Here is a 21,113-nt window from a genome sequence, read left to right on the forward strand (position 1 = left end):
AGTGAATGTCTTCCCAATGCTCAAGCAATTAAAGAATCCTGATGATTTTTACCAAATCATGCAGCTCTGTGTACAACAGTAACTAGAAGTTCAAATTTTTTGTCTCTGTGTATTTTTTCATAGGACTAAATTGTCCACTTTATTTTTCTGGCTGATACAGTTAATTTCCAAAGGAAATCTGCTATCAAGAGATGTGTCCCTCAAGCCCATGGGGTTCCTTATTCTTTATAATTCCTCCCAACCATTCCTTTATTTCGTACTAATGAGATGGCATGTAGAGACAGGTGAAGTCTGCATTCCTGGCTACTAAAAGTATCCCAAAGCTGCAGTCTTGGCCTGAAGCAAGAGGTCATACGATGCTCATGCTAGCTTACAGCATGAGAGAAATGTTATGTTGGGTCTCATTTACAGGTTAAAAACAAAATGGCATCTTTACAAGTTAAGTAAGGGTCTAGCTTTTAGACAAAACAATTCTCAAAAACTGTTTTTAAAGATTTCTTTTTCTAAGATGAAAGCTTTTTAGGAATTACTATTTCTGAGTATATAGCAATTAGGAGACCAGGGCAAACATGAATACAGTGATTTATAACAGGGTTTTTTTTTTTTTTTTTTTTTGTCTCCAGGCAGCTTTTAATATTCTATGGAACCATCCTTGGCATGTTTTCAGCTGTTTGAGTTCTGGACCCTTTTGAGAGTCTCATATGGACCAGTCGGACAGAAAAACGTGCATCCATATATAATTTTGCATACAATTTCTGGAGGGTTCATGGAATAGGGGCACTCTCAGAAAATACTGGGCAGGGGGCGGGCGTTCTGGGGGCTGTTGGTTTAAGAACACCTCGTTTCAAGCAAGTGCCATCAAGAAGTTCAGAGGATTGTCTATGCTTAAATGACATTCAGACTTTAGCTTGGCTCCTGCCACCAAATTCTGAGTCTAGCTTCCCAAGTACCTACTGTAAATGGTTTTCTTAAGATACATAATTACTTCCCAGTCTCCTCATACAATCTGAGCAGAAAAGTGTAAGAGGGGGCTTCTCTGGCTGCCACTCTCCTTTCCCAGTGCTTCACAGGGGCTCACTGCATGCTGATCACCAACCGCCTGTTGAGTTGCTCCATCTGCTGGATGGACCCCGATCTCCGCATCCCGTCGGGGGTGGCTGCTGCTGTCGGCCGCTGCCAGGTGGTCGTGCGGTTCACGTGGTCCACATAAAAGACCCGCCCGTGGCTGTCAATGCGAGCTTCCCAGTCTAGTGTGTAATAAAAAGGCAAAAATAAAAATCAAGGACAAACTATAGATTCATGTGAAACAGATACCACTTCCGGGTCTTCTGTGGGTAGAACTCCCTATTGGTTACTGGCTGAAGGCCAGACACTGCTCACAGCACCTGCCCTGACTTCTGAGGTACTGGTACTGAATTGGCATTCCAAAAGAGAGCCTACTGGACTCAGCCTCTCTGCTGGGCCATTTTAAACAGTAACTGTTTCCTCAAATATGACCTGTGTTAAAAAGTCTAACATTTTCTAAAGAGAAAGGCTGATATTTACTTTATTTCTTCCTTTAACAATTTCCATCATGTCAATCTTGTTGGCTACTCAACTTACAGCTGGAAGACTGGAAGCATCCTGCACTGAGAGTGCACAGTCTGATGCTGGAGAATCCTTTTTCTGCTAAATCTGAGGGACAGCAACGAGTGGGTGAGGGAATGATGGCCCTCACGTTCAAACCACCTTTAACTACAGTTCTAAGATACTGTACCTGAAACTTCAGAGGACCTCTATTCAATACTTAGCAACCTTGATTGATTGCCATTCCTCTTGAGAGGAAGAATGGACGGATTTGATCCCTTCAAACCATCCTTTTGACAAGTTGTAGGTTCACAGTGTATATTCAACCCACCTGTGGCTGCCAAATATCTCTTGACAAAACAAAACAAAACAAAACCAATAACGACTATTAACACACATCAAGCGCTTAAATACCTCTTTGTTGATAAATAACCATGGCAAACAGCAGAGGGAGCCCAACACTAAGATAAATTCCTTTACTTCTCAGATTTCAAAACCAACAGACTAAAAGGTAGAAGCGTGGATGATACACTACATAATACATATGGGGGTGTGTGTGGGTGGGTGGAAAAGTCCTCGAAACTGGGAGAGCTGGAAATAATACATACATATCTGAGCTTCACACACAAGAGCAATGTCTGCTGTACAGCAATGGGCAAAGCTTTTGGAGTCCACATGTGAAAACGTGCTGGAAATAACAGCTTCATGATAAAGTTATGCTGAAAAATGCATTGGATTAAAGAAGAAAAAGCAAAAATGGCTGCAAATGGAGGGAAACTATTCAGCTTTTTGAGTGAAAAAAGCAATAGCTTTTGGGAGTAGGTCAGATATTAACAATTCTATTGAAAAATGATTATTCAGGTAATGACATAGCAACTCTCAATTTTCTTAAGGAAAAAAACAATGTATTTGGTTTAATTTTGGTATTACATGTGCATGGTACATCTGTTTGTGAATATTGTGGCTTATGTCTGACATTTACCTAAGGAATTGTCAAATAATGCCCAATGAAAACCAAAATACCAGAAAACACCAAATTTACCTTATCTAAGACAAACTGAAGGAAAATGCAGTCAGATTGTATAACTATATTCTAGGAGGTGTTGATTGAAATTGCTTACTATATAATCCAGCTCAACTGTTAGTTGTAAATGTTAATTAGCTCACTGAGGAAATTGTGCATATGTGGTAACTACTAGGTAATGTTGGAATTTCAGTGATTCCCAAATTAGTAGCAATTGGAAATTTTTTTTCTTGAATTCAACATGACTGTCTTCCAACAAAGAATGAACATTAATCTTTGAAGAGTATTGTGGTCTCTAGTTCAATTAAACACACTCCTCCCAACACTCTCTAGGAGTGATACCATGCCAGGTCCCCTGGACACACTGCTGAGAAACTAATGCCTCCTCCCTCCAGGTTCCTATAGTAAAGGAAGGATTCCTTCAAAGACATGGCTCAAGTCTCAGAAATTTGCTAGGGAAAACATTAGAGAATAGTGCAGTGGTAATAACAATTTCACTGTACAAGTTTCCATATTTCCAAATCTCTCATGGAAAAGGATGGCAAGCCAGGTGGACAGGCCATCCTGTCAATATATTAAACAACAAATAGTGCTAATTGTAAATGCATAGTGCTAAGTTCTTACAAATATTCAGAAAGCAATAGCTAAGCGCACTTATAGATTATAAGTGTATTTTCTGGATTGCTCTGTAAAGAATTTACTTTCACATATTGTGTAAAGAAAGACAGAATTTCAGGCCTCAGCATGTCCTGATGGATTTAGGACTGTGTTGTGTAAATAGATTTCTGCCAGTGATTACCTTAATGATGGTGGGGCAAGTTAGGGTCATTCATTTGTGACTGAAAGACCTATAAGATACAGAAGTATATCTTTTCCAAGAAGTCTAGGAACAATGTAGAGCCTAATAATGTATCATTTTTAGTTATTATACTAACAAAAGACTGTGAAACTGTTCCTCACCCCCTTTTTTTTCTTTTTACTTTAACAAATGCAATACCATGTTTGTAGTCTAGACCTTTCCCTTGAACTTCAGCCACATATCCAATTGCCTTCTTGACATCACTACCTGGATAACATCTCCAGTATAACTTGATCAAAACCACACTTCAGATCGTTCCCACCCAAACATGCTCTATCATCAGCCTTCCCTTCCCATGTCAGTTGAGGGCAACTCCATCCTTCTAGGTTAAAATTTTTGAGGTCATTCTTGATTCCTATCTTTGTCTCACACATCACATCACATCTGTCAACAAATCTACCTACAAAACATATGTCTAGAACTTGACCAGTCCTCACCATCTCCACTGCTCCCACCTGGGCCTAAGCCACCACTGCCTCTCACCTGGGCCACAGTGATAACCTTATGTTGGGTCTCATGCGTCTGTCCTTCCTCTTCCAAATTTAACGCCAACAGAGCAACCATAGAAACCTAAGTCAGAGAATGTCATTCCTTTTCTCTACATCTACAATGTTCCCCTTTTATTCAGAGTAAAAGCCGAAGCTTTTTTAAAAAAAATTTTTTTTTTCAACGTTTATTTATTTTTGGGACAGAGAGAGACAGAGCATAAACGGGGGAGGGGCAGAGAGAGAGGGAGACACAGAATCGGAAACAGGCTCCAGGCTCCGAGCCATCAGCCCAGAGCCTGACGCGGGGCTCGAACTCACGGACCGCGAGATCGTGACCTGGCTGAACTCGGACGCTTAACCGACTGCGCCACCCAGGCGCCCCAAAAGCCGAAGCTTTTAAGTGATCTACAAGGCCCTCTGTGATCCGGTCCCTGATATCTCCCTGACCTTATCAGCCACTGCTTTCTTCCTTCCTAAATCCATTCCAGACACACTGTCTCCATGCTGTTCCTCAAACCTACCAGGAAGGCAGTTCTCTTTTCTCAGAAAGCTCTTCCTCCCCAAGGATAACCCTCTTACCTCCTCTAAGGCTAGCTTCAAATGTTGCCTCTCAATGAAGCCTACCTGACCACCCTATTTAAAATGGCAAACCAGCCACCACCATATACTCCAAATTCCCCTTAGCATGCTCTGCTCATGCTCTGCCATAGCACTTATTACCATCTAACATGTTACACTATTGCCTTATTCACTCTTCTTATTATTCATAGGTCTCTGTCAGGCTAGACTATCAGCTCCATGAGGGCAGGGATCTTTGGTCTGTTTTGTTTGTCTAAGATAGTACTTCACACAGAGTGAGCATTTAATGAATATTTGTTGAATGAATATCAGTAATGAAGTCATCCATGTACTATATGAGATTACCTAGAAAATTCTGTTGTAAGGCTTCACTATCAGCTTCTGTAATATTTTTCAGGGTTGCATGAACAGAGAATTGAAATCTATGAACTTGTTTTCATTATTGAAAGCAGCTTGTATAAAGCAATTCTTTGAAATATACTTACATTCAATTATTTACAAGGTTTGTGTACATAACTAGTTATTACTCTTGCATGGATTGGAAGTCAATTCATGCATACATGCATTGATAGGTTATTTATTGTGGGGAAAGTGTTCCTTCACTGGAGAGAACATGTTATAGATATTTTTACATAAGTGCTAAGTAGAAAGTATAGACACTGAAATTTTACTAGTCTTTTGTGGACTATCCATAAATCAATGTATAAATAAAGAAATCAGTTATCAAAAGTTAAAGAACATAATGTTTGCCTTGACCCCCCCCCAAAACAAATACAGTGTTCTTTTAAATGTTTACATATTCAAGGTATTTATTGCTTTGTCAGTGATAAATTACAACTGAATAGGACAAGAATGGTGCAAATGCAAAATATATCACGTTATCAAGAATCGATGCATCAGGGAATAGGCATTTTTTCTTAGTTTTGCAGTTTTGCAGTTACCAGAAAATGATGTGGAATACCATCCCTAAAGATAATACGCATATTTTTTTTTTCTGGAAACCCCTAAGAACTACAGAAGAAATTTGAGACTGTCTCCTATTGATGGAAGTTAATAGTAAGGAAAATGCAAGTTCTTTCATTTTGCTGGGTGGAATGTTTTATTATGTGGAGGTGCCTGTGGCATAATAGGTCCAATGGAGAACAACAGAATTATTCTATTTTGACCTGTGAACTTTTAAATATGAAATAGTAGAATTTAGGACTTAAAGGTCAGGTACAGTTTGCAAGGACTAGTCAAGTCTTGTAAAGAAATACTCTCTGTTTCAGAAGGTGAGGGGGCACTGAAAATACTGGGTTATCTCTTCAAGACCACATACTGAAATCATTAGTCAAAAATGCCCCATTTTTATAGTAGTAGGTGCCATATTGATTTTTGATCACAGTGTGAAGTATGGAGTTGGGGAAGAGTTTGGATGTGTACATACAAGTTCATACTGACCTGTTTAGACTTGATAGGAAGAATTAAGACATAGATTTTAAAAACTAAAGCTTACTTGGAGGAAGAGGCTCATCGATTGTTGGGTAGTGATGATGTTCAGGCCTCAAGGAAGGAAGCTGGCTTACTGGCTGGGAATTATGGAGTATAGGACATTCACCTACGGACAAGATAGTCAAGACATTCAGATTCACTCATTGCTGCAGCAACGCCATCAAAAACGCATGACCGTAAAACAAACTAGTACAAGAAAAAAATCCCAGGATGGGCAATCTGTTTTTTATGTCAGTTTGCTACATTTACAGTCATTCATGAGAGAGGGAGTAGAGGGCACTTTTTTGTTTCAAACCCCAAAGAAAATAAACACTTCATGACTATGATCTGTACCACACAGACCAATATGTGGGGATCAGGGTCTGATTCTATAACCACCTGACTTTTCTTTGATGGGAAGGTGGCATCAGACAGGGACACAAAAGAAAATGAGCAGAGCCTGACTCTAGCCCAGCTAAAGAAACAGGCCTGTCTGAGGGAAGTGTGGCATTTCTAAGGTCCCATAAAACTCGGTGAGCCAGTGTAAAACCATAGGTCCTTATCTGGATCGGTTTCATCACAGGGCTGCTAAGATGCTGTTTTTCAGGTTTTGTTTTTGGAATGAGATTCTTAGATGGTGCCTTTCCAAGATGGGGCTGAGAAACTGGTGGGCCAAGAAGGCATATTCCTGTAGTATGGGAGCATAGGGGCTGGGGTGGGGAGTCAAGCAGGTATGGAATCTTGTGATTGTTCCAGATTATCTTGAGGAAAAACCAGACAAGTCAGGGTGCTCTGGAAAGAGAAAAGGACAAGAGACGAAGGAAGTAGATAAGAGGCAGGAAGACTGAGACAGGAAAACTTGAAACACAGAAGTGGGATAGAAGGAAGAAAGACGGACATGGAGAGATTTTAGAAGTAGACATATCCACAGAATGCATGCCTCGATTATTATAGACATAGCTGATATTATTGTCATTCACACTTGTAATAGACTGAACAATGTCCTAAAACAATGTTCCTATCTCATGACGTCCTCAGGTCCCGGTAATACTGCATAAGAGTGGCTATGTGGAAGGCAGGCCAAATCACCAGCTGTTTGGGGCATATTATCAGAGGCAATTGCTCTTGACCTTTGGAGAGCTAGAAGGGCCACGAGACAGCCCCCATTCAGACTGGTATCCCTCCAGCTCACACGCTCATGGCTCTCTCAAAATAGCCCCTATTAGCCAGAGGACAAAGGTCAGGCCTTCTCCTTCCTCTGCCCTCCATGGCTGATGGAAATATCACGTGTTCCATTATCCCTTGAGTCAAAAAGGGTAGAAACTGAAAACTGGTGGTTAAGATCTTTATGGGATCTCACATTTCAAAAACTTCCTAGAATGTCCATACATGGAAAGGACGGTAATTTCTTCTCATTCTGGATCCATAAAACTGATGAAATTAATTAGGAAGGAAGTTAGACAGGTTGAATTTAGCAGTTCGATTCCTAGAGCTAACTGTAAAGCAAAAACAGAGATGTATTCAGGAACAACGGATCCTTTTAAATGTTAAGTATATAGCATGGTTTCTTGTGCAAACTTTGGTATGTGACTCAAATCCTGGGGTGGAGTCTCAGTGCACAGCTCCTATGAACTGACTCCTGCTTCAGACAGGGGTTCTGTTTTTAGTGGATCTCACACTCATGTTTGTCGTTGTAGGTGTTTCGTGTCAGAAACTAAAAAGCAATGGCACAGTTGTTATGTCACCAGCTGCTGCATTTTCAATTTGGTTTCTTAAAAAGAACAACAAACTTACCTCTTGTAATTAATTCAACCAATCAGGTTAATTACTCCTCCAAGCTAGTGGAAACATAATATTGCTGCTCGCTGGGGTTAATGGAGCTGACCCCGCCTGCTCGTGAAACCCAAGCAAATGCAATGATGTGACGGGCGCAGCTCAGCCTACTGAATGGATGGAGCGCACGAAAGAAGCAAGCGATTCTGTTCTGCAGAGGCCACGGCTCCACGCACTCACCCTTGCCTCAAACACAAAGCAAGTGTTCAGAGCTGCTAGAATCAATCCCTGAGAAGGAAACATACTCCACTTAAAAAGTTAGCCTCACTGCTTATCTGCTTGGAAGAACCCTCACTCAACGAGAGTCAAGCGCTTCATATGTATTATCTCATTTAATCCTTCCCACAACCTTTTGAAATAGATTCTACCTCTGCACCCATTTCAGACAAGGGCATAGAGCACTCAGGTAACTCGGCTTGGGTATCACAGCCAGAAAGTGGCGGGGCTGAATTAAACCCAGGAGGCCTGACTCCAGGGCCCGAGCTCAAATCACAACTTTATATTGCTCTTTTCATTCGATCTGCGGACAGCTTTTTAAAAAAGTATTTTATGTTGAGGTTAAAAAGGAGGTTTTCACGGAGGGGGGAAAAAAGCAAAAAATAGATACAGAACACATCTTCCCAAAATTGCTGCAGATGCAGTTTTGTGGGCATGGGTATGGTAAGTCTACCTTTGCTAAGTTAACTGAAAGAATTTGCAATCTTAGAAGTCACAGTAAGGGGGCACCAGTGATTCTTGTGGAAGAAGATTCTTGTGCAAATATCGGGTGGGTTGTGGTGAAGCCCTGCTTTCTCAGAGCATGTGCCAGTGAGGGACAGAGCCACATGACTGACACAGGTAGCTCAGGGGCTCACTGCTGACAGGGGAGAAGATGGGCTGTGAAGAAGTCACGCGCCAACATATGCCCAGCCTTCGTGAGATTGACAGTCTCAGGAATCTTCGGATTGCCCCTTGCAAACACCTGAGTGAAGCCTGTAGGTGCTTCTTAACCTCTTCTGAGTTTATAGTCTGCAGAATTCAGGAATTCAGAAATGTCTTTAGAAAACTTCCCTGCAAAGACTTCCACTAGGTCTCTGAAATGCTTTCCTGTCCTTTCTGTTAAAGAGGAGTTTTCCCCCATTGGGCCGTTAGTCCCTCAAAGGCATGGGCAGCGTTTTGTTTTGTTTTGGTTTTCATAATGCCTTTATATATGAAGGCAATTGTTTACTGAGCCAATTTTCAACTAATCATATGTGGGTTGTCTCCCAACGCAACAGTCAAAATATATACCATAGGCTGCAGCAGGTTGACAAACTACGAATCTGGCCTTGTTTTTATATGGCTCTGAGCTAGGTAAAACTGTTAAAAAAAAAAAAAAAAGAGTAGCCTTTGGTGAGAAGAGTTGCTTAATTTTATCTCTTGATCTACAAAGCCTGAAATATTTATTGTCTGGCCCTTTATAAAAAAAAGTTTGCCGACCTCTGGACTAAAATATCCCTGCCAGCTCCTAGTTGCCCCCTTTATGTGTGTATCACCAAATCTCCTTATACTATACTTATTTTTAATTGTTAATAATTACTGAGCACCTTTCACACGTTCTGACACTGATCCATCTCCCTGTGCTCAGCACATAGCATCTGGCCCAGAACAAAGGGGCTCAAAACATCCACATTAAAGAAAGGAATTGTCTGTCCCGTTTTCAATTGTGCCTTTTCCTATTCTATGCCACTATGGTTTCCTCTCTGTGTTTCTCTTTCTTTTCCAGTCTCCTCGCACTTCTCCTTAGCCCATGTACCACTTTCTGAAATGTAGAATTGGGCATTGCTAAATACTCAGGATGAATTTTTGTGCTCACTTTGGTTCCTATAAAAATTTATAGGTGTCAAGAATTTGTGTAGGTGCTAAGAATGAAACATAAAGAAAATACAGTTCTGGCCCTTGATGAGCTTACAATCTAGAGACAATACCACCACCTTTGTTTGGAAGCTAATATAAGCAGTAGAACAGAAAAATAGCAGAATCTATATTTTTTGCTCTTAAAACAACTGAATTATTTCATATTATTTTGTGCCCTTTGAATTATTTCCCCCATGTCACTGTCACTCGACTGGAAAATGGTTCCCAATTCTGGATAAAGAAATGTGAGTTAATTTTACATACGATTCCACAGGCATGACTAAAAAGAAACATCTTGAGTTAAAATACTGAATACATTTTAACCTGAAGGTGGCAGCTTTTAGGTTAGAATCCCACTTGAAACAAAGCAATTTACGAATTCCTGTTATTTTTCCTTCCATTAGCCAAAATAGCCAAAACAAAACAAAACTAACAAAAAACAACAAAAAACAAAACCGTAATTAATTACGATAGCTTTGTAATGTAGTTTGAAATCAGAGAACATGATGCCTCCAGCTTTGTTCTTCTTTCTCAAGATTGCTTTGGCTATTTGGGGTCTTTCATGGTTCCATATAAATTATAGGGTTGTTTGTTCTATTTTCGTGAAAAATGCCATCAGAATTTTGATAGGGATTGCATGGAACCTTGCAATCTTGCAATAATACTGCTTTGGGTAGCATGGACATTTTAACAATATCGATTCATCCAATCCATCAGTATGGAATACCTTTCCATTTATTTGTGTCTTCAATTTCTTTCATTACTGTCTTGTAGTTTTTCAAGAGAACAGGGAACAGATTGATGGTTGCCGGGGGGAGTGGGGGTGAGAGAAATGGGTGAACTGTTTTTGTTTTTGGATTGAATAATAGTAAAAAAACAAAACAAAAACAAAACAAAAAAACAAAACCAACAATAACGAGAACTGAGCAGACAGAAATAATGACAAATATATGTAAGCTATACATATCCATATGTACACAGGCTAAGTTAAATTCTAAAGCAGAGGTAAAATCAATGTTCTTTCAATTTATATTAACATTTATTGCTAATCTTCAGTATGTTTTGGGAAGTGAGCAGGTATTTATACATTATCCACTGAATGTTGATGAATATTTTCTGCTTATATCATGAGATACTCCTGTTGGTGCTCTGGTCACTGTCAAAACTAGAAAGGTAACATGTACACTAACCAGTTCTAACGATTAGTTAAAACAGAGATGCACACATACAAGTGCACACTCACATGAGTGTGCTAGTTGTGATTCTTGGTGTCTACCTGAGAGGTGGTGGATGTCTGCTCTTCACAGTCACGAATACTTACATACACATATACGCATGCACACATACATGTACAGGACAGGCGTACATTGCCCCAGCAACCCCACTGGAGACTGATCCTCTCACTTGTTTTTAAACCATGTTGGTGAGACCTGTGTCCCCCTGCTGGTCCTATTCTCACTCTGATCAGGTTTGAGGTCTAACCTTCTCTCCGATTGCTTGGCCCTGCCACGGGGGATTCCAGACCTTCCACGGTTCTTGCCACGCTGGCGGCGGGGGCGGCCAGCTCGTCGTGCCACGGCCCGGCGCCATTTGCCGACTCCGGGTCCAGCTCCGGGCTCTGTACCGAGTCGGGCACAGATTCGAACGCACTGTTCTCCTCCTCCTCATCGTCTTGCGACGAGAAGACGGTGCTCTCAGAGATCTTGGCGCTGTCCACGGAGGAGAAGCGGGTGTGGCTGGCGAACCTACTGCCGTTGTAACAGGAGGGGCTATAGCAGGAGGCGCTGTAGCAGGAGCTGCTGTAGCAGGACGTGCTGTAGCACGAGGAGCTGTAGCAGGAGGGGCTGCAGCAGGACGTGTCACAGCCCTCGCAGCTGTGGTCCCCGCCCTGCCGGGGACTCGAGTCGCTCTCACTCCCTGTGCTGGGGAGCGTGTCGCCGTCCGGGCCCAGGCCGTTGGTCAGGCCGGAGTGGCCGGGGGTCGCCGTGCCTGGAGTAGCCCCCTCGAGTTCCTCCCCATCCTCTTCGAGGGGAGGCGGCCCGGCAGCTAGCGTGTCCACCTCGCTGAGCCCGTCCTTCTCCGAGGCGTCCTGGAGGGTGGCCTCCTCCTCGGCGCCGTCGTCGCTCGCGGCACCGCCGCCCTGGGCGGAGGGCATGCTGTGCAGCAGGGTGTGGATGCGGATGTAGTGTGTCCGCGGGGTCTCGGGGTCTCCGCAGGCGGACGCGATCACCGTCTCCAGCTCGGACACCGGCAAGGAGCACGGCCTGCTTTTCCTCTTCACCGAGGCCCGCAGCTGCAGCCTGTCCTCCCCCTGCCCCAGGGCGGACACGTCGCCCTCCTCCTCCTCGGCCTGCTCCTTCTCCTCCTCTCCCCCCGCCCGGCTCTCTGTGGCCTCTTCCTCTGCCTCGGGCTCCCCGGTGCCGCCCGGGCCTTCGCTGTCCTCCAGCAGCCCCGGTGGGGGCACCTCCCCACCCAGCTCCAGCCGCTCCGCCAGTTCTTCCGCACTCAGGGCGGGCTCGGCGTCCTCACGCCCCGGGCCCAGAAGCTCCCCAGCCCCGTCAGGTCCCACAGAGCCCGCGCCGTCGTCTCCTGCCTCGTTGGTACCTGCCGCTTCCTCAACCGGCTCGGCCAGCTCCAGGCTCCCGTTCCCGGCAGCGTCCCCGGCGCTGCCCTGGCTCGGCGGCTCGGGCTTGGAGCCCCTGGGGAGCTCCGGTGCCTCGCCGGGAGGCTCCCCGCGGCTGCTGGCCAACAGGCTGTTCATGGGGCTGTCCTGAATGTCCGCGGACTCAGGCTCGGCGCTGAGAGACATCTCCTCATCATCTGCGGGCGAGAAGAAAATGTCATTTCTTCCAGAAGAGCGCATTGTGGGTTTAGTGTATTAGTGTACTCTGCCGGCCATGTAAGCCATCCTAAGGGATTTCTGCGTGAGGATATTGGATGTAGGGTGGATGAAGGTTTCTCATAGGCCAAAGCTCTGCTAAAAAAATCTGTAAGGACTTCTTCTGTTAATGACAATTTGCTGTCATGATATATTTCAGAATTCTGTTTCCAGGGAATTCATAGTTTTGGTTAAAATATCCAAAGCCTAGAACTACCCAGTTCCCGGCACATAGCGGGTGCTCAACAATGTTGGCTTGGCGGAAGACTGCGGTGAAGCCGTCGGGGGTTAGAGGGTCTTGCGCATGGCAATAAGGTTAATACTTGCTCAGAGTGTTTCCTCTGGCTGGGTCCGCCAGGTGGCAGAATGGGAAAGCTGGGTTTTTAGCAACTACAGAGAAGAAAATGGCTAGTTGATGGGAGCAACCACAGTCCTTCGGTAGCTCAGACCCGGAGGCCTCCAATATTTGCAGGTTATTGCAATGGAAAATAAACAAGTCTCCACATCAAGCAACCGTTTAAGGAGCAGCAATCACTGTTTAGTTCTCCTTCCTCCCAGGTGCTTTATCTATTGGATCCCCAGCCCAGTGTGAACTTCCCATTTCAAAAGCACTAGTGCAATTGACTCATTCAAGAGGAATGATCTCTCTTGGTGAGCCATAGGCCCTCTTTTTTGCTACAGTGAGGGAAGAGTCAATTTTATTCTCAGGATGAAGAAAAGGCTGAGTGAAAGGACCAAACAGTCAGCATGTTTTCTTCCAATCTGCATTATATATTGGGCATAGACAAGTACAACAGGACTTTAATGAGTGGGCAGTGATAAACTCCAGACCCTGAGTTTTCAAAGCCTCATTAGCTTTAACAGCAACTCGTAAATGTGGCCCAGAAGGACTGGCTAATTCTCAGCATGATCTACACTTAGTATGGGAGTTCAGGAGAAGAGCTAAAGTGGAATTAGGAGGCATCTCATCATTCTTATTTGGAAATGTGTTTTGGCTTGAAAAACTGGACACTGGATGATTCTGAAATTTTCTGTCCAACTTATGTTTTTCATTGTGATAAATCCATTGGATAATAATAGTTTTTCAATAATATGACATGTATCACATTCATTCATTTTCTCATCCATTCATTCATTCATGTATGTAATGATTAAGTATCTATTGAGCACCTCCTATGTGGGTGCTGGAAGTAAAATGATAAATCAGACATGGCTCCATACCCATGTTGGCCTCATTGTCAATTCCCACTCCACTGTCTAACCCTCTACCTTTGGGTCACCAGAATGAAGAGGAGCCTCTCAATCAAGGGGACAGCAATCTGGTTTCCAGAACAGATCACTGGCTTCTGGGCCTCAAATGGAGAAGAGAGAGAACCACAAAACCTAGGACATGTCTGGAGAGAACCACGGTTATTGTATTTTAGAGAAAGGAACACACTGACCCTCTGCTAGGACAAGACATGAATTCATGCCAAAAATACCTGGGTGGATGGAAGAAGTGATCTCAAATCGGAATTGCAGCTGTCCACTCACATGATCTGTTGGAAGCCTGCGGCCAAGTGTATAGCTGACCACCCTATCCCTAGAAGGAAATAAGCACCATTACAGATCTGGTCAATACCTCTCCTTAAAGATTCTACAGCATGGTTTCTATGCCAGTGGGTGAAGTAGGCAAGCCCAGGGAGGCCCTGCTAATAGGAGGTGATGATCCACTCAGGTACATAGGAAATGGTCTTAAGGTAAAGATGGGAAATTACATCTGCTCAACAACAATGTAAAACTTCAAGGAAGTCCCTCTCGGATATTGTAAAGCAGAAGTCAGCAAACTACAGCCCAGGGGCCAAATTTGGCCCACCATCTATTTTTATAAAGCCATGAGTTTTTTCATTTTAAAATGGTTGGGAAAAAAAGCAAAAGAAGAATAATATTTTGTGACACATGAAAATTGTATGAAATTCCAATTTCAGTTCCCCAAATAAAAGCTTTATTGGAATGCAGCTATGCTTATTAGTTTACTTATCATCTGGGGCTGCTTTCATGCTACAATGGCAGAGTTGAGTAATCAGAGACTATATGGTCTACAAAACCTAAAATATTTACTACCTGGCCCTTAACAGAAAGTTACCTGCCAACCTGTGTTCTAAGCCAAAAGAAGCCCCCCAAAAGACAACAATAACAACAAAAAAGATGGGCATCTTTGCCTGCTTTTTCTGTGCAGGCTGATATTTCCCAAATACGCCCTTAATAATGGACATCGCCAGCAACAGATACATATCTTGCGGTACATATATGTAATGTCTAACAAAATATGCCATCATGGTTACTGGAGTAACCTCCTCCATGTGAGGAGCTGTGGAGTGCTTCAGAAGGTGGCCTGCTGCAGGATGGACCGAAGCAAGACTTGTAGGCTGGTGTCCAACTACACCAACATCACGGCCCCATATATAGACCTTGAAACTCCACCCTGGTCTGTTTATAGGACTTCAGGGCAAGCAGAGAGCCATTGAAGGGCTGGGGTGCTACAGGCAAAGGAATTGAGGGAGCCTTCTGAGTTGCCTTTATTTTAAAAATCATGTAATATTCTATTTAAAAAAAATGAACAGTTTAGAGCAGTTTAGTCTCTATGTACCAGGGACTGCTTTGCATTCTTTATGTACATTTGTTTGCTTGTTTAATCCTGTGAGGATTTCCATAAATGGAAAGTGCAAACCCTGTGTTTGACACATGGTTGTAGCTCCATAAATGTCTCTACCTTTGGCTTGAGAGTTAATGGCATGTCTATATGCATACAGCTGTACACGTGGTTCTAATTAAGTGTCTCCATGATAATCATTAGTGATTCCAAAGTCCTGAAAATCCAAAAAGCTTTAATTGAAGACACTTGGAAATTCTGTAAATTCTCCTCATTCCTTTGATATCCTTCTAAGGATTACATTGTATAGCATAGCATACATTTATGGCCAGAGAGCCATACCCAGTGTTTTCAAATAGAGTAGCTGTTAACTAAGGAAACACATATTATATATAAATATTTTACCTGGTAAGAGTTCACTTTAGTGAGAATCATGAGTGGAGATGAATGTAAAAGATACAGAAACATTCTCATATACAACTGAATTCTGCGAGTAACATAATTGCAGTTGCCCATGACAATTCGTGCTTTTAAAATTTCATACATACTATCCAGCATTTTCTAAGTCTCTCTACTCTAGTAACCTAGCATTTGATCTTGTAATACAAACATCTCAAATGATTAAATCCCACAAGCAGAAATAATATTCTTCATGGTAAAACAAATTTTTAATTTCTACCTGTCTAGAAAAATGCCTCATTAAGGGCTTATTGTCTTAGGATTTTCTGCTCTCTTGTGTAAGTAACCAGTGGTACAGAAAAGGGGAAAGGTAAGGGTTTGTTTAATTGAATGTTGTGGCTCAAGCAACAGAATTAATGGGAGAAGCCAGAGATTCAATACCACCATGAGGCTATATTATTGCAGCTTGCAGGCCTCCCTTCGTCTGCTCACTGAAGCCTTAGTGATAGTGAGGTCTCAGTCACAGGTTTACCCTATGGCGTGTCTCTCCAGGAGTCTTTGAACGGGCATCGACAGCTTTCCCAAGAAGCGCTTGATGATGGGGCGGCTCTTAGCAAACTTGTCTTTCACCTCAATTTCCAGTACATCAGTGGGCAAGGACACAAAGCTGAATTGCTGCAATGAAATTATATGTCACATCAATTAACTGAGAGGTGCAAGGGCTGGCCAATTCCCAGCCCATCTGCCTTGGATGAAGTCATTATAAAACATCCCAGTGGCAATATATATATCAAGGTCTTAGAAATGCTGTGAGCCCTATTTATTCAGTAAATGAATAACAGTAATAATGAGGTACTTCAATGCTTAAAAATAAGGCTATTCTCTGAGATTCAAATAATAAAAACAACTCACCTTAAGGAGAAAGAGTCCACTTAAGGCTCACTATACTAAAGGTATTAACATATTTAAAGAAAGAACAAGCACAAACTCACCTATTATTAAGGAAATGCACTTTAAACCGTAACACAATACCCTTTTTTAATGATTATAATGGCAGAGATTTAAAATATTTGATAGTACCTTGCATTCTTGAGAGTGGAAAGAGAACTCTCACACTGTATTGATGTACAATCCCATTCAATTGATTCAACCTTTGGGACGGGAATCGACAATATTTATCGACGTTTAAGCTGCAAATTCCCTGCAACTCAGAATTCTAATTCTGGAATTTTCCCTCTGAATTAATTTGCACAAGTGTGCAAATTATACATTTTATAAGGATGTTCACTGGAGCATTAATAGTAGCAAAAGACTGGAAAGGCCAAAAATGTCTATCAACAGGAAACCAGTTAAATTAAGGATACTAAATCTTTGAAATTGATAACTCTGCTCTCATTCAAAAGAAACATGTAAATATGCACCAACATGAATAGATAATTGAAAAACAAAGTAAAAAAGCAAGATGTTAAGAATATGAAGAGTGGGATTTCATTTGTACTTGGAACTGCAAAGAAAATGCCTGGATGGGTTTACTCCAAACTCAACCCAAGGAGGTAGGCTAGTAGGGAGGACAGAAAGCAGACCTTTTTCAGTTGATTCTAAATTGTTCATTTTTAAAGTAGCATACCTTATGACTTTTAAAATAAAGGCAACAACAATTAAAGAAGATTGTGACTATCAGGAGTTGGCATGGCCAGCAATGAGAGTATAGAAAAGGAATAAACAACCTAACCTTATACCTAAAGGAGCCAGAAAAAGAACAAACAAAACCCAAACCCAGCAGAAGGAAGGAAACAATAAAGACTAGAGCAGAAAGAAATGATATAGATACTAAAAAAAACCCAATAGAACAGACCAATGAAACCAGGAGTTGTTTTTTTGGAAAAAAACCCAATAAAATTGATAAACCTCTAGCTAAACTCATGAGAGAGAGAGAAAGAGAGAGAGAGACAGAGACAGAGAGATAGAGAGAGACAGAGAGAACTCAAATAAACAAAATCACAAATGAGAGAGGAGAAATAACACCTAACATCATATAAACAATTATAAGAGAATATTATGAAAAGTTTATGCCAACAAATTGGACAACCTAGAAGAAATGGATAAATTCCTAGAAACATATAACCTACCAAAACTGGAGCAGGAAGAAACAGAAAATTTAAACAGACCAATTCAAGGAAATTGAATCACTAATCAAAAACTCCCGACAAAGAAAAGTCCAGGACCAGATGGCTTCATAAGGGAATTCTATCAAACATTTAAAGAAGAGTTGATATCAATTATTCTCAAACTATTCTAAAAAATAGAAGAGGAAGGAAAACTTCCAAATTTATTCTATGAGGTCAGCATTACCCTAATACCAAAACCAGATAAAGATACAACAAATAAACAGAAGTACAGGCCAATATTCCTGATGAACATAGAGCAAAAATCCTCAAGAATATACTAGCAAACTGAATTCCACAATACATTAAAAAAATCATTCAGGACAATCAAGTGGGATTTATTCATGGGATGCAAAGGTGGTTCAATATTCACAAAGCAATCAGCATGATACTTCACATCAATAAGAGAAAGGATAAAAAACCATATGATCATTTCAATAGATGCAGAAAAAACATTTGACAAAGTACATCCATTCATGATACAAGCCCTCAACAGAGTAGGTTTACAGGGAACATACCTCAACGTAATAAAGGCTTTATATGAAAACCCACAGTGAACATCATACTCAGTGGAGAACAACTGACAGCTTTCCCCTTAAGGTCAGGATCAAGACAAGGATGTCTACTCTTACCACCATTATTTAACATAGTACTGTCAGTTCTAGCCACAGCAATCACACAACAAAAAGAAATAAAAGGCATCCATGTTGGTAAGGAAGAGGTAAAATTTTCACTATCTCCAGATGACATGGCATTCTATATAGAAAAACTGAAAGATTCCATCAAAACACTGCTAGAACTGATAAATGAATTCAGTAAAGTCACAGGATACAAAATCAATGTACATAAATCTGTTACATTTCTATACACTAATAATGAAGCAGTAGAAAGAGAAGTTAAGAAAACAATCCCATTTACAATTATAACAAAAATAATAAAATACCTAGGAAAAGACTTAACCAAAGAGGTGAAAGCCTAAAAACTGTAAAACACTGATGAAAGAAATTGAAGAAGGCACAAAGAAATGGAAAGACATTCCATGCTCATGGGTTAGAAGAGCAAATATTGTTAAAATGTCTCTATTACCCAAAGCAAGCTACAGAGTTAATGCGATGCCTATCAAAATACTAGCATTTTTCACAGAACTGGAACAAACAATCCGAAAATTTGTATTGAATCACAAAAGACCTTGAATAGTGAAAGCAATCTTAGGAAAGCAAAACTGGAGAAAAACTACCTCCAGACTTCATGTCACACTACAAAGCTTTAATCAAAACAACATGGTACTGGCACAAAAATAGACATATAGATCAATGGAGCAGAATAGAAAACCCAGAAATAAACCCACAATTATATGGTCAATTAATCTTGACAAAGGAGGAAAGAATATGCAATGGGAAAAAGATAGTCTCTTCAACAAATGATATTGTGAAAACTGGACAGAAACATGCAAAAGAATCAAACTGGACCATTTTCTTACACCATACACAAAAATAAATTCACAAATGGATAAAAGACCTAAATGTGAGAACTAAAACCACAAAAATCCTAGAATAGAGCATAGGCAGTAATTTCTCTGACATCAGGTATAGCAAAATTTTTCTAAATATATCTCCTGAGGCAAGGGAAATAAAAGCAAAAATAAACTATTGAGACTACATCAAAATAAAAAGCTGCTGTACAGTAAAGGAAATAGTCAGTAAAACTAAAAGGAAGCCTATGGAATGGAAGAAGATATTTGCCAATGACACATCCGATAAAGGATTAGTATCCAAAATATATAAAGAACTTTTAAAATTCAACACCCCAAAAACAAATTATCCAGTTTAAAAATGGGCAGAAAATATGAGCAGGCATTTCTCCAAAGAAGACATCCAGACACATGAAAAGATGCTCAACACTACTCATCATCAGGGAAATGCAAATCAAAACTTAATGAGATATCACCTCACACCTATCAGAATTTCTAAAATTAACAACACAAGAAACAACAAATGTTGATGAGGATTTGGAGAAAAAGGAACCCTTGTATACTACTGGTGGGAATGTAAACTGGTGAAGCCACTGTAGAAAACAGCATGGATGTTCCTCAAAAAATTAAAAATAGAACTTCCCTACAATCCAGTAATGGCACTACCGTGTATTTACTCAAAAAATTAAAAAAAAAACTAATTCAAAAGGATATATGACCCCTTTGTTTATTGCTTCATCATTTACAATAGCCAAATTATGGAAGCAGTCCATGTGTCCATTGCTAGATGAATCGATAAAGAAGATGTGGCATATATATATATATATATATATATATATATATATATATATTCATTCATGGAATAATGGGATATTATTCAGCCATAAAAATGAATGAAATCCTTGCCATTTACAACAATGTGGATGGAGCTAGAGAAAGTAATGTTACATGAAGTAAGTCCTAGAAAGACAAATACCATGTGATTTCACTCATATGTGGCATTTAAGAAACAAATGAGCAAAGGGGAAAAAAGAGAGAGAAAGAGAGAGACAAACCATGAAACAGACTCTGCACTGTAGAGAACAAACTGATGGTTACCAGAAGGGAGGTGGGTGGGGGGATGGGTGAAATAGGTGATGGAGATAAGGAGTGCACTTGTCCTGATGAGTACAGGGTAATCTATGGAATTGTTGAATCACTATCTTGTACACTGGAAACTAATATAATACGGTATATTAATCACACTGGAATTAAAATAAAACTTGATAAGTAAAAACATAAAAATAAAAATAAAGCGTAGGAAAGGAGAGGGAGGTACATGTTGGCATTGCCCAGCTCAGACTATCTGGGGAAGAGAGTGTTAACGATACTGAACATCACAGTACTCTTAAGCAAGGGCTGTGTAACAGCTGAAATATATAATTATTTCTTTTTATTGTGATTCATTTCTAATAGGAATCTTTTAACTTTAGTTGATTTCTAATTACAGAGATTAAATATGTTAAGCGTGCTAATGTTAAAATCTCCTTTGTACGGTGATGATGGGTTACGGTGTGCTGCATTAACAACCAAATTCCGAGTTTCAGTGACTTTTGATGGTAAAGTTTTGTTCCTAGCTCACTCTGCCACTGAGGGCTGGCAGAGGCCTCTGCTCATTAGTTATTCAAGAAGCCAGGGTGATGGAGCAGACATCCCCTCAAAAGTTGCCAGCCACAGTGGAGAAAAGAGAACTCTGGTGTGTCTTCCTCCAGCAAATAAGCATTCTCTTGCAAACCCCACTCCTCATCAGGACTAGACTCATGTCTCAGCAGGAGACAATCCTATAGTGTGTCTGGAGGTGGAGAATTATTTGGCAAACAGCACTAATGACTTCC

The 21,113-nt window shown here is 41.0% G+C and overlaps 1 protein-coding gene across 1 annotated transcript in view; it reads right to left on the minus strand.

Annotated features, from left to right (window-relative positions):
* The window catches only part of HECW1 (HECT, C2 and WW domain containing E3 ubiquitin protein ligase 1), a 301,849-nt gene that overhangs the window by 98,823 nt on the left and 181,913 nt on the right, over positions 1 to 21,113 (minus strand). Inside the window, exons 7-11 of the mRNA XM_030307704.1 lie at positions 16,136 to 16,278; positions 14,054 to 14,154; positions 11,177 to 12,514; positions 6,012 to 6,113; positions 1,097 to 1,247 (exon numbers count right to left, since the gene is read on the minus strand). Coding sequence (XP_030163564.1) covers positions 1,097 to 1,247; positions 6,012 to 6,113; positions 11,177 to 12,514; positions 14,054 to 14,154; positions 16,136 to 16,278 — 1,835 coding nt within the window. The remainder of the gene's footprint in view (positions 1 to 1,096; positions 1,248 to 6,011; positions 6,114 to 11,176; positions 12,515 to 14,053; positions 14,155 to 16,135; positions 16,279 to 21,113) is intronic.

Source organism: Lynx canadensis, chromosome A2 (genome assembly GCF_007474595.2).
Source record: "Lynx canadensis isolate LIC74 chromosome A2, mLynCan4.pri.v2, whole genome shotgun sequence".
NCBI lineage: Eukaryota > Metazoa > Chordata > Mammalia > Carnivora > Felidae > Lynx > Lynx canadensis.